The sequence below is a fragment of the Vicugna pacos genome, chromosome 5 (genome assembly GCF_048564905.1).
Source record: "Vicugna pacos chromosome 5, VicPac4, whole genome shotgun sequence".
In the NCBI taxonomy this organism is placed as follows: domain Eukaryota; kingdom Metazoa; phylum Chordata; class Mammalia; order Artiodactyla; family Camelidae; genus Vicugna; species Vicugna pacos.
The window spans coordinates 54,693,510-54,706,149 of NC_132991.1; the positions used below are offsets into that span (position 1 = coordinate 54,693,510).

At 36.5% G+C, this 12,640-nt stretch overlaps 1 protein-coding gene across 1 annotated transcript in view; it reads left to right on the plus strand.

Moving 5' to 3' along the window:
* Positions 1 to 12,640, plus strand: part of ZNF804A (zinc finger protein 804A) — a 247,400-nt gene that overhangs the window by 183,445 nt on the left and 51,315 nt on the right. Inside the window, exon 2 of the mRNA XM_006217404.3 lies at positions 11,136 to 11,279. Coding sequence (XP_006217466.1) covers positions 11,136 to 11,279 — 144 coding nt within the window. The remainder of the gene's footprint in view (positions 1 to 11,135; positions 11,280 to 12,640) is intronic.

Genomic DNA, 12,640 nt, shown 5'->3' on the forward strand with positions numbered 1-12,640 from the left:
AAAATTAAACTTTTTTTTTAATCTATAGGTTTTGTAACACAGGCTTTCAATATCTCTTGCTTGAGTGGTTCTAAAACTGTTTGAACAAGCTTCCCTATTCCCAGTCTCTCTTCTTAATTATAATAAGCAACCCAAACAATTGCCAGCTCTTTTGTGTGCCAGGCACTTTGAGATCGGGCTTTTACCTCCCTCTCCATACTTGTCTCTTACACACTCTGTCTAGTACTTTAAACCCTAATGATATCACCCTACTCTTGTCCCCTCACCCCATCAGGTTTTTTCAAGCCTCTGTGGCTATGCACGTGGTGTCTCTTCTTGCTGGGAACCTGTTCAGGCATTTCTTTTTTTGGATACTTACTGCTCCAGCTCGGTTCAGTTGTCACCTTCTCCAGAAGCCTCCCTTGACTCTGAAGTGCCCGAAAGATCCTGTGACGCCTTTAACATAGCACTTAATGCTACTAGGCTGACACCAGCTATTCATGTGACCCTCTCTCTCACCAGCCCTTGTGTTCCTCTATTCCAGGAACCCTCTCGTCCTTCTCTGTAAACCCAGAATCTAGCACACTGCTTGGTAAATAGTAGGTCAGGCAGAGAACTGGGCGATCACCTCTGTGTCCTGAATAATGTGGCTTCTGTGATAAAACACTGGCTAATTTAGAACCCAAATTATAACATACGTTCTATCCTGAGTTTGACTTATTTTAATGTTTGTTATGGTTGCATCAGATATGACCGTTTATTTTCTTTTAGAAATAGTATTCACTTCACATTTTGTATTGAATACGATTATATATTTTTTTCAGTTCGGGGATTTTTTCAGTCTGTTTTTTTTTTATATTTAAAAAGAGAAAGTTAAAATCATTTATGGCACATATAGATACAATAAAAGATACAATCCTAGTAGTGATTTGTTCCTAAAGACAGAGAGAGAGAGAGAGAGAGAGGCTGATAGCAGTTTTCTACAGGAGGTTGCAATGTTCTGAAATGTAAGTTAGAGAACCAAAAACGGTCTGAAGAGAAGGATTATATTCTGTGCTTTCGTTTAGCCGTTACTTATAATACTTCATTGTATTTGAATGTCATTTTTGCATTAAGAAAAGGCCGTATCTGAAAGCTCACTGAGTGTGTTCTACAAAATGGAACGACATTCCTACGTTTGCGGGGCGCCTGGCACATCTGACTCTGCTCTCGTCCACAGCAAGGGAGGCCTCCGCCGTGGCCCGGCTCCTGACAGGAGTTACTAGCTTTAGTATGATCACCAGGAACCCAAGAGCCAACCCCGGGATGAAGAGCAGGAAAAAGCTGGTCACACGGCTCAGTGGGCAGAGGAGCCCTGGCAGCAGACATTTCTGGAGGCAGGACTTGGTAGGGGAGAAAAAGAGTGTGTATGAGGGGGTATGTGCCAGGAGTCAGGGCTACTCAAATAACAGGTAGGAGTTTAAGACAGAAAAATACCTTTTTATTACTGTTATTACCATCCCATTTTTAGTGAAGAGTACAGTCATTTGGGGCTATCGTGAATTGTATTGTTTTTTGTTATTGTAATGCATTGTCGTCAGCTTCCGTCATTAGAACACAACATTGGGGCCATTCTGCCTATGTTCAAATCCACAATTTGCCTCTGACTACCTGTATGACCTTGGGCAGGTTTCTTAAGTTCTCTATGTCCCAGTACCCTCATCTGTGAGCTGACAATAATAAGACCAAGTACATTAATTGTGAGAATTACATGATGTGAAATGTATGGCGTACTCTGGAGGGAGCCTGGCGTGCGGAAAGTACTATAGAAATATTCACTGTTAGCAGTACTGTGATTATTCATTCTACAGCTACCTCCGGAAAGCTTTTCTATTTTGCTAGTTGAGTTTTTCTTCCAGAAAGTCATATCAAAGGATAGAATATCCCAGAATATGTAAGTTCATATTCTCATTAAATATAATTTACAACATTTTGATATTCTGCATATGCCTTATTTGAATGGTTTGTCCTAGCAGGAGTATGAACCCTATAGACACCTTTATCAAATTACAGCCATACACAGCAACCTGGGATTTTTTAAATAAAAAACAGAGGCATTATCTCAATGGTAGAAAAATTTTAATATTGACTAGGCAATTCACTATTTGTTCTTAAAATGCACTCATATTTTATTTTGTAGAAATTGAATACATTGGAAACATTGTTTTCATAGTTTTTCCCCTATATTAGAAAACTAGACTATAAACTTTATCCAGTGATGTGATGACTCCTCCTGGCTAAAGCTTTTGTGGAGGTTACATGGCCACTTCCTTCCCTATTACTTACCTTGTTCAGAGCAGCAATCGCTGAAGTATCATATCCTTCTCATTTTGTTATTCAGACTAGCCTTCTCATATTTTAAGTATATATATTCACTGAATAATTCAAGTAGTATTAAATGTTTTGCATTATCACATGTTTACATTTTAATTAAATTTATATTTTAACAAAATATACTTTCTTCTAATTTTTTTAAATTCTTATTTTTTATGGAAGTGTAGTTGATTTACAATGTTAGTTTCAGGTGTACAGCAAAGCAATTCGGTTATACAAATACATACATGTATATATATTTTTTCAGTTTCTTTTCTATTACAGCTCATTATAAGAAATTGAATATAGGTCCCTGTGCTATACAGTAGATCCTTGTTGTTTGTCTATTTTATATATAGTCAGTGTGTATCTATTGATATTAATTAATAATTAAGATGTGTAATCTTTTTAATTTCTTTTAACATCTTTGTTCACATACATATATATACTCGTATTTTTTGTCATGTTAATTCTTTTAAGCCACTGTTGGTTCCTTCTACTAGAGAATCATGTCAGGCATGGAGAGAAAGTTCGTGGGTAGCTCAACAAGAAGTCAGACTCATCATGACATGGTAGAAGATCAATTATCCCTACCCTTGGAGTCTTGCTTTCATCATATGCAAAATGGGGCTACTAATACTGGCCTGAGGATTGACGCGGTCAGGCCTGCGATGACGTGAGCGCTGTGCTCGCTGGAGGCAGTCAGCACATGTGCATGTCCTTCCCTTCTTCATTGTGTCTTCTCCACCCAGATTTTAGTTGTAAGTTTTTCAAGTTAAAATGCTTCTCTCTGCAAAACGTCCCTTTTCTTTTGGATACCTGAAACGTATGATTATGTTCAAATGGGCTTTCCCTGCTGTGCTAACAGCATATCAAATGCACAGAATATCACTCCCATTTGGAGTTCAAAACAAAGCAAAATTAACCGCAGGGGCAGAGCCTGCTGGTGCTAATGGGAGGGCCAGCAGGTCTCCATATATTGTCCCTCCTGTTACGGAAGCTGTGGTTGCATTATGATCTTTGCACGGCATCTGGGGAACCCCTCTGATGTGACACGTACAGTGGCAGGCTTGCTTTTTGAGAAAATATTTTCTAAAAATGCATAAGGCTGAAAGTTTTGAGGCCTATTATTTTACCTTATTTTGTTCTCAGCAAGACAGTTACATTTTATAGCCAGGAAATGAAAAAAAGAAAAAGAAAAAAGAAAGAACTGTACAACTTTAGGAAGTAGTAGAACTTGTCTAAAATTAATTGAGCATCCATCTTTTCCTGTTTTTGAAATCTGCAGCATATAAGTCTGTGTGAATATTTCCATGAATCTAAGCGTCAGGCTGTGTCCCTTGTTTTCTGTAGCTGGAAGTGCAAGAGGCTTGAGGTTGTTCGAGTGCCCTTTTAACTTGTGCTCTTCCATATACACGTGCTCAGAGAGAGTGTGTAGCAAAGGATCTTGGCTTATTTCACAATGGTCGTTTTTCCCATTGACTTTCCAGAGACACAGTGGATTCCTTCTCAAATTATCATTATGAAAACCGGGTGGAGTTCATAAAAAGAAAGCCTGTTTGTGGGGTGGCTATGACTGTAGCCACCAAGAGTTTCTGTCTCACATCAGGTTTCTGTCTTGCACACTGTGTACATCAGCCCATGGAAATTCATCAAAGTTAACATTTCAGAGTTCCTACCAGCTCGTGGCTCAGCAGCTTCTGATCCCAGTAAGCAAATGTTAGTTGCTCCGTGTCTGAATGGGTCTGTCTCTCCAAACTTTGACGTGAGTGGTGTTTGGCCCTGTGACCTCTGCTCTACAGCAGTTCCAGGAGAAATAGTTGACTTCCATTTTCATAGGTCGTTCTTGTTGTAAGGACAAGAGTGATGACTTTCAAGCTTGTACATGTCAGGACTGGAACCAGAAATCTTCATCAGCTTCTGCCCATTTCTGGAGATCTCAAATGAACCACTTGATCTACGGCTCTTTGTCTCAGTGTTTGTTTCTGGGAGATGCCAAGCTGGGAAGGTCATTGAGAAAATTTGCTAGAGAAGCTGCTCTGGCTTACTCTAGATTACTCTTATACCTGAGACAGTAACGCATACGCATCAGATCATTACATGTCTTTCTTCTACCTCTCAAAGAAAATGGTTATTGTCTGCAAATTCTAGAAATTTCTAAGTTGAGCAAGTACTCTAAATTACTACCACTCATATTCTGCACTGTGATTCTTTGTAGAATCTATTTTTATAAGACCTATGTTGAAATTATATATATTATATATATATGAATGAGATTATATATGTAATATATATATTTGAACCAGAATACTATACACCTCAGCTTGCATTCAGCTTCAGTACATCTGATAATACTTTTTCTGCCTTGAAAATGAGATCCCCCACAGCCTTGCTTTATGCACAGGGAGAGTGACGAGTGATACTGAATTTCAGCCAACTATTAAAACATGCTGTCCCTCAGATCTCTCAAAACGTGAAGGGAAACGTCTAACTCAGTCTTTTGGTATTGTCTGACATTGTACTGAATATTGGCATAAATTAACCAGAGGGCCTAAAAAGTACTAGTCATGGGCTAGGGCTTCCTGGAGCATCCACGGGAGAAGAATGAAATGGATGCCTCCAAAGAGGCACGGTTTTGATGAGGAGGACAATGGCCAAGTGAGATGGACAAGACTGTACTTTGTCTGAGGCTTGGTTTTCATACTTCTTTTATGTGAGCAGGTTCTAAAGTTAGAAACCATGCTGTTTATCCAGTGGTTGTTATCAGCTAAATAATCACAGCATAGAAATAGATAAGCCTTACGAATGAATCCTCTTTCCTTGAAGCTAATTCTGAAAGAAGTTGTCAGTTGTGGGACACGGTTTTACTTGCTCCCATTCTTATAAACCTGGACATTAAGGTGCACGTTGTCCTGGCTGTTGGGTCGTGCTTGCATTAGCTCAGCAGAGTTGTCCCCAGAGATACGATGTTCAAGACACAGCCTTTTCTGTAGCAGTCAGCCTCTGCCTTCACCGTTGATGGTGGTGCAGATGAGTTTGCATAATGTGGAGCCCTTTTTAAAACTTTACATTTAAAGGCACATTTTAAACTATAATTCTGTTTAATAAATCTGTGACTTTTGATAAAATTGTGACTTTCTGACCCAACCCTTAGTTGTGCCTGTGTTCCTCAGAATTGTCTTGTTATCCATTCTTTAGCCATTGAGATAATAGAACTCAGCCTTTCAGAAGAGAATAACATATATTTTGAGACAATAGCACAGCATTTTGTCACTCCACAGTGGTTGCTCTCTTGCCTAATAGGGAAAGGATTTAAACCAGATAAAGACCAATATCAGTTTTTTTGTACCCCCTCTCTCCCTTATTGTTAATATAACTTTCAGGATTCATTGCCCAAAGGTGTTCTATCATTGTTTTCTTCTTGAATAAACTTTCTCTTCTTTACATTAAAATGAAAGATGAAAGAAAGAAAGAATGCAGAATAAAGTGTTTTTCTTCCAGAAGGGTGATAAAAGAAGACATCTTTGAGGAAAGAGTGTTCTGGCAGAGATCTGCTAGAAGTGAATAAGTGTTTCATGCAAACATCTGGTATAAGAACATTCCAGGCAGAGTAAGTCACAACTCCAAGTGTCAAAGTGGGTGTACAGTTTAAGTTTTAGAAACATTAAGGAAATAGAGGTGGCTAAAGCAAAATGAGAGAGAGAGAGATGTGGCAGGTAGAGTAGGACTTGGAGGTTGCTCTAAGGATAGTTATTCTAACAGTGATGGAGGGCTGTTAGAGAATTATGAGCTGGAAAATGGTATCATCTTAAATTATTCTATTAAATATGTCTTGTCAGAAAGACATTCATAGAAAATACACACACACACACACACACACACAAACCAACAACTGATATCTTATTCCTGTTCATCTTAAAAGTCAAACCCAGGAAAAGCAGACATGAAGTTTCAGGAAAGTAGAACAGATAAGAAAGAAAGGCTAATGTGAGGATATACTGTTTGTTACTATTACAAGTAATGATGCACTGTCTCACTGGGACCCTCTGTGGAATGTTAAGAAATGTGTCTCAGAAATGTTTGCCTGGTAGATAGGAGAGGAAATAATTTATCCTTGAGTTCTTACCCTCCACAGTGTTCAAGGGTGGGCCTACAAGGTATTAAGACCACAACACCCTCCGGTTGTGATCTGTTAGTGCAGAGTGGGAATCCACAAGCTCCCATGTGATGAGTCAGAGAAGCCCCTGGACAGGAAGGGGAAGATGCCCAGGGCAGCCCCTAGGCAGGTGGTATACAGGAAGCTGCTGGACACCAGCTCAGAACCAGTCACTTAAGTCGTAACTGGAACAAGAAATACAGACCAGGAGATGTGCAGTATTTTATGGGAAGTGTAGACTATGGATTTCCAGATGAAATGTCTTCTGTCTAGATATCCTGTAAGAAGAGAACAGTTTCATGATCTCTTCCTTGATATTTTATTACAATCAAATCTTTTCATTACAATCAAATTTTAACAAAGGTTTCTTGCTTTCTCTCTTTAGAGAGCCTATAATAAAATTTATCCTGTATATAAATCTCAAGGATGCTTTTATTCTTGATGGAGCAATGGAAGAGAAAGAGAGAGGAGTTTTTAAGTGTTAATTACATACAAAATTTTTTCAGCATTGAAAATAATTGTACACTAAGAGTACCTAACTTATTTATGTATTTGCAATTTTAACTACTTTAAATAGAGTATTTCTAGCAGAAATACTGCATGTAATATATGATTACAACTGCTATGTAGCAGTTTATACATAACATAATTTGGTATTAGCTCTAAAGATGTCCCCCAAATGACTGAGTACCACAAGCCCAAACATGGGCACAACTGCATTAATAATACTGTGTATCTAGTGCTGCTAGTTTCTGTTATGTTTGCTTTTTATACACATACAAAGCAAAAAGGGTGGTGCTAATATACTTTCGGAGCATCTGCTAGTGCTGAGCTCTGTTAAAAAGTCGGAGGATTTAGCAGCAAACAAAGCCAGTATAGACCCCTGTCTTCCTGGAATTCCCGTCCTCAAGGAATGTTACTATCTGCACCGAGTCACGGATGCCTTTTAAGAGAAGCTGAAGAGCCTTTGACACCATATGTTATGCTGAAGCCACCACAAAATGCATCATTTTGGAAAAGAACGTTTTCTCCTTCCAAGCCCTACTTCAGTGCTGTTCATTTTTAATATAGGGTGGGTGGAATGGCTCTGGGACAGCGGCTAAGGCATTAACTTCTGTTTCAGTTTGCTGTTCTGCAGAAAGTACTGCACTGCACAGTTGCTAAGGTTGCATATTAGTAGATTCTTGACTTTATAAACTTGGAATTATAAGCTGCTTTCCTGAAAGTAAGGGTTCAACCTTAACTGTTTTTAGATTCATGTAAAATGGGATGGATTTGGAGGCCCTGACTAGCTACAAGAAGCTCATCCCTTCTTCACTTTTTGTCATCACACTCAGTGGGGCATTTCAAAGTGTGTACGTCATTGAACAAAACGCGTTTGCCAGACAGGGAAATTTGGGAGTTGAGGCTGTGTGGGCAGTGTGCTCCTCTTTCATCTTATTCAAATGTATTTCTTACCTTCTGCAGAGGGATGGCTGTGTTGAATGTGTGCATGTTGTGCTTTATAGTATCAGTCAGTGCCTCTTTCAACACCATTCACAGAAGAGAAGGTGAGGGTTCATGGGGTGCTGAGTCTGTCAGTTCACATCAAGCTGAAAGTTCTCACCTAAAAATGTTTCTTACTGTCCTGTTATTTGCAGCCTTAACTTCAACTATGCCATGTTTCTTTTAATATCTTAGAGGAAGATAGAGAGATAAGGAAAGAAAACAAACATATGCCAAAATATTAGCAATGATTTGATTTAAGTGAAAGCCTTCTAAGAGTTTGTTGTTATATGCATATAATTTTCTATAGTTCTGAACATTTTTCAAAATGTGAGGTATAATCCAGAACATTCTGAAAAACCATATAATGAGAAATAAAACAAAGAGAGGGAAGACCTATAGCATAAAAAAGACTGAGAATCAAATCAGATGATGGTAATATATTTGGGCCTTATTTGAATCCTGTTTTTGAACAAACTATTAAATATTAGGCAGCTGGAGCTGTTTGAATGCACTGGCTGGATTTTTGATGATAGTAAGGAATGATTGTGGTCTGTTTCTTTGTTGTTTTCATTTGTTTAGATCTGATATTGGTTTCATGATGATGTTTTAAAAAGTTCTTCTGTTTTGAGATACATACTGAAGGATTTACAGGTGACATTGTGTGAACTTAGGAATTTCCTTTGAAAACTATGTGAGACAGGGCAACGGATCTGAGGTAGGGTAGGATAAAGTGAAACAAGATTGACCCTAAGTTGATAATTGTGAAACTGAGTGGTTGGTACGTGGGGGGTTTATAGTGTTCTCTCTACTTTATTTTTTTGTTTGTTTTCTGCTTTAAAGTTCAAACATAGTGAAGTGCTGGGGATCAGATTATTTGGGTTCAAATATGAGCTGCCCATTTATTTGTTATATATTGTTGAGCTAGGTATATTTAACTCTCCTGTGCCTAGTACTCTCACCTGTAAAGTGAGGCAATGTCTAGAATACACATTTCCATCATTAACAATGGTTGAGTGAGTTAATACATACAAACTCTAAAACAGCGACTGACCCTGAACAAGCGCTGAATAAATGTTAGCTATATTTTAACTTCGTTTTGTCCTTTCAAATCTAGGCTAAGGCTAATATTTTTGAAAAATGCAATTTACCTGACAACCTCAGTTTGCTTTACTCAAAAATTTCCCACTTTTGTGGAAAGAATAAGTAGGAAACAATTATTGCTTCTCTGGAGGAATATCAATCTTAGGCAGACAAATGAAAAAAAAGCCTGACACCGTAATAAGAAATAACCAAAAATGTAGAGAGAAGAAATAGCTTAGCTGTAATTGTAATTAATGGGCAGAGTTTGCAAAGAAATTGCTGTTCAAAAATACTGTTTTGAAAGCTAATTCAGCTTTGAACCAAAGACTATTGCCATTATAATACAGCTCACACTGATTGGAATTTTATCTCTGCTTCGCACACTTTAGCCATGAAATCGTAGTACTTAATTTTTGTTTCTTTTAATTTGGATAATCCACAAAGTATTATTTTGAAGATTTTGTAAAAATTCAGTAAGCAGTTTAGACCTATATGACTCATTTTCATCTTTTTAAACAAATGAACATTTTTTTTAACATCAGAAGTAATCCAAAAGAATAACAGGGACTATTTCAGGAACCTGTTGAGGAATGGTAAAGTAATTATTGAAATTGACCACTCATATATGAACAATCTGAATGACTTTGCAATTTATTACTTCTTGCTGTACAGTTGATAAAACTCATAAAACCTGACAAGGGATCACTGTCTTTAAAGTGAGACAGAGAGGGCTGTGTGTTCACAGATTATGGCAAATGCGCTATGCCTTACCAAGATCAGGTACTAGCTACACATACAAATGATGGTGAACATGTGATGTGTACACACGTGTATAGCACAATAAAGTAAAGAAAGTACTCATCATTCATTAAATGACCAGTAGTAAGACACTTTCAGATTTTGTAGAAGCAATTTAAACATTCAAACTGTGAGTTCTTTGTAGCCTGTATATTTAGTGAGAGGAGGATTGCCATTGACATGGAGAAGACTGTGCTGTTTCATCTCCACATCCTAGTGCCTAAGAGAGTGTCTTACAGTGGCGCCTGAGGCCTGAATATGTAGTTATTTTGAATGTTAGTGAAGTTGAGCCTGAGCCAGACTGTAAGTCAGACATAAACTGTATGCTGCGGTGGGGATGAAGTTTAGGTTTTTCTTTATATCAGTGCTTCAGTGAAAGACTTGGACAACATTTCAACATGTAATGTTTATTCATGTCTGGCAATGTTAACATTTAAGGAAGCATGAAATAGTAAGTACATTTAGATTTCAACAACCTAAGAGCCACAAACATTTTGCTATTTTATGCTTCGTAAATGAAAGCTAATGATAACTCACTGCGTTTTTCATATTTTCAGAAGTTTGATTACACAGTCATCTTTATTTACTGTGAGCATGATGAAAGAAATCTGCTTGTACAGTTTAATTCTTTTCACTTTAGGTAAATAACTTGCAGAAAAGAATCTCATTTTCCAAAGACTGGGGAATTTTTAGAAGTTCAACCTAAATTGATGTGACTCAAGATGAAAACATTAGTCAAATGAAATCTAGTTGAGATGAATAAGTTGCTATAGAGATATTTAGGGAAGCAAACAAGCAAACAAAAACACCAAACTTGAATATTTGCACACCAATATGGACTTCTTCATGGAGGACACATTTTGGAGGTTGTTTAGAATTTAGAAGTCTTACATTAGCTAAACCATTGCCAGAAATCGACAGTTGAATCAACAGCTAAATGAGTTTCTTTCTTTCTTTTTTTTTTTTTTCCCTATGCTAACATTGCAGATGAACTTATTCCATCAAGGGCTTCTGTTTTTTTCTTTTTTCGTGTGATTTGTTTTTCTTCTCCATATTTCTACAGTTCTTTCCATCATTTATGGTGACTTCTTCTGTTAACCTTTAATTTTCTTTAACTCATAACTTCTCGTAATTTGGTTTGCTGGTATTTTATTTGCTTTATTTTTCTCTTTGTCTGTTATATTAATCATTTCCAATTATTATACTAAAGTTGACAGCTGTCAGAAAAAAAGTAAATGCAGAGGAAAACTAATTGCTTGTTTTTTTTAATTTTATTTTTTAGGATTATGCTGAGAAGGAGAACACCATAGCAAAAGCTCTGGAAGATCTGAAGGCCAATTTTTACTGTGAACTCTGTGACAAGCAGTACTATAAGCATCAGGAGTTTGACAATCACATTAATTCGTATGACCATGCTCACAAGCAGGTAAGAAAGAAGTGTCCAAAGACACCTAGTATTTCTGAACTTTTATAATAATTTGAATTGTGTAGACTGTATGAATATCATATTTTTTCTTTGCTGTGTGATTTTTAAAGATGTCATTCTGGGATAATGATTTGATTACTTACAGCAAAAGTTTTAATTTTTTTAAAGAAAACACCAAAAGTAGAGTCTGAAACAAATAACTAATATAAAGAAATACCATTTATTTGCCTTTTAGTGATTGACAGTAATTTGAAAATTATATTCGTCAGGTGGTGATCCTCTGAATATTTTCAAATTTGTTAATTTTTAAGTATGTTAATCAACTAAAGATACTTACCAAATATAAATGAGTCCATTCATAGTTTCTTATAGAAGGCATTTCCCATTTAAACTACCGTAAAATATTTTTTTTAAAGTTTTGGTATGGTAAAAACAATCTAGGGTTACTGGGTTGAATAAATACTTAATATGTATATGATTTAGTTTATTTTAATGCTGTTTCATTTTCCAATTGATTGAAAAGCCAAGATTGATTTTTTCCCCCACATTCTATGTAAAGATGAATTTAAAATAGTGACATCAGAAGTGAAATTAATAGTACAGATTTTATTTTCTCAAATATATCAATTCAACTGCATACGTTGTTTAGCTCACTTGATATGGTACAGCATGCTTAGTTATCATCAACTTACAAATATTTTCCTTTTTAGCCATCACTTACAAGTATGATCCAAATACCATTTTTGGTATTAATAAAGGTACATTTTTTTTAATCCCATGAGCTTGCACTAACTTTCTATTAACATTAGAGTAATTTAGCATAAGTATGAAAGAGTGGGAGGAGATGATCACATTAAGTGCTTATGGACCAATGGCATCTATTTTCTTTTGTCAATTCTTCCATTATCTCATACCAACAAAACTAAGTTTGGGGAGGCTATTGCAGGGAGGACGTTAGTCTTCATTTACATATGTCACTAATTAATGCAGACTAAACTTCATGATCTGCCCTTGCCTTCCTTTTTCCTGGTAGTAGATCCACTGGCAAACCAGGTAAGGAAAAGGTTTTGATGGAAATATCATTCCATTTCCTACATAAAAATGCATACATATAAATATATCATCATTTGATTTGAACATTAAAATCCATCAGAAAATAGTATTGATTTCATTCTATGGTAACATGTATTTTTTAATAAAAAGATTCTGGAACCCTCTTCCCAATGTGGTAAATCTAAGAAAGCTGTTTCTCTGATTTTTCCTAATATATTCCTGTGTTCCTTATAAAAGTGCAAAGGTGGAATATGCTATTTTATCAGCAGGGTATTAAAATGTATTTATAAATTCTTTTTAGCTTCAGT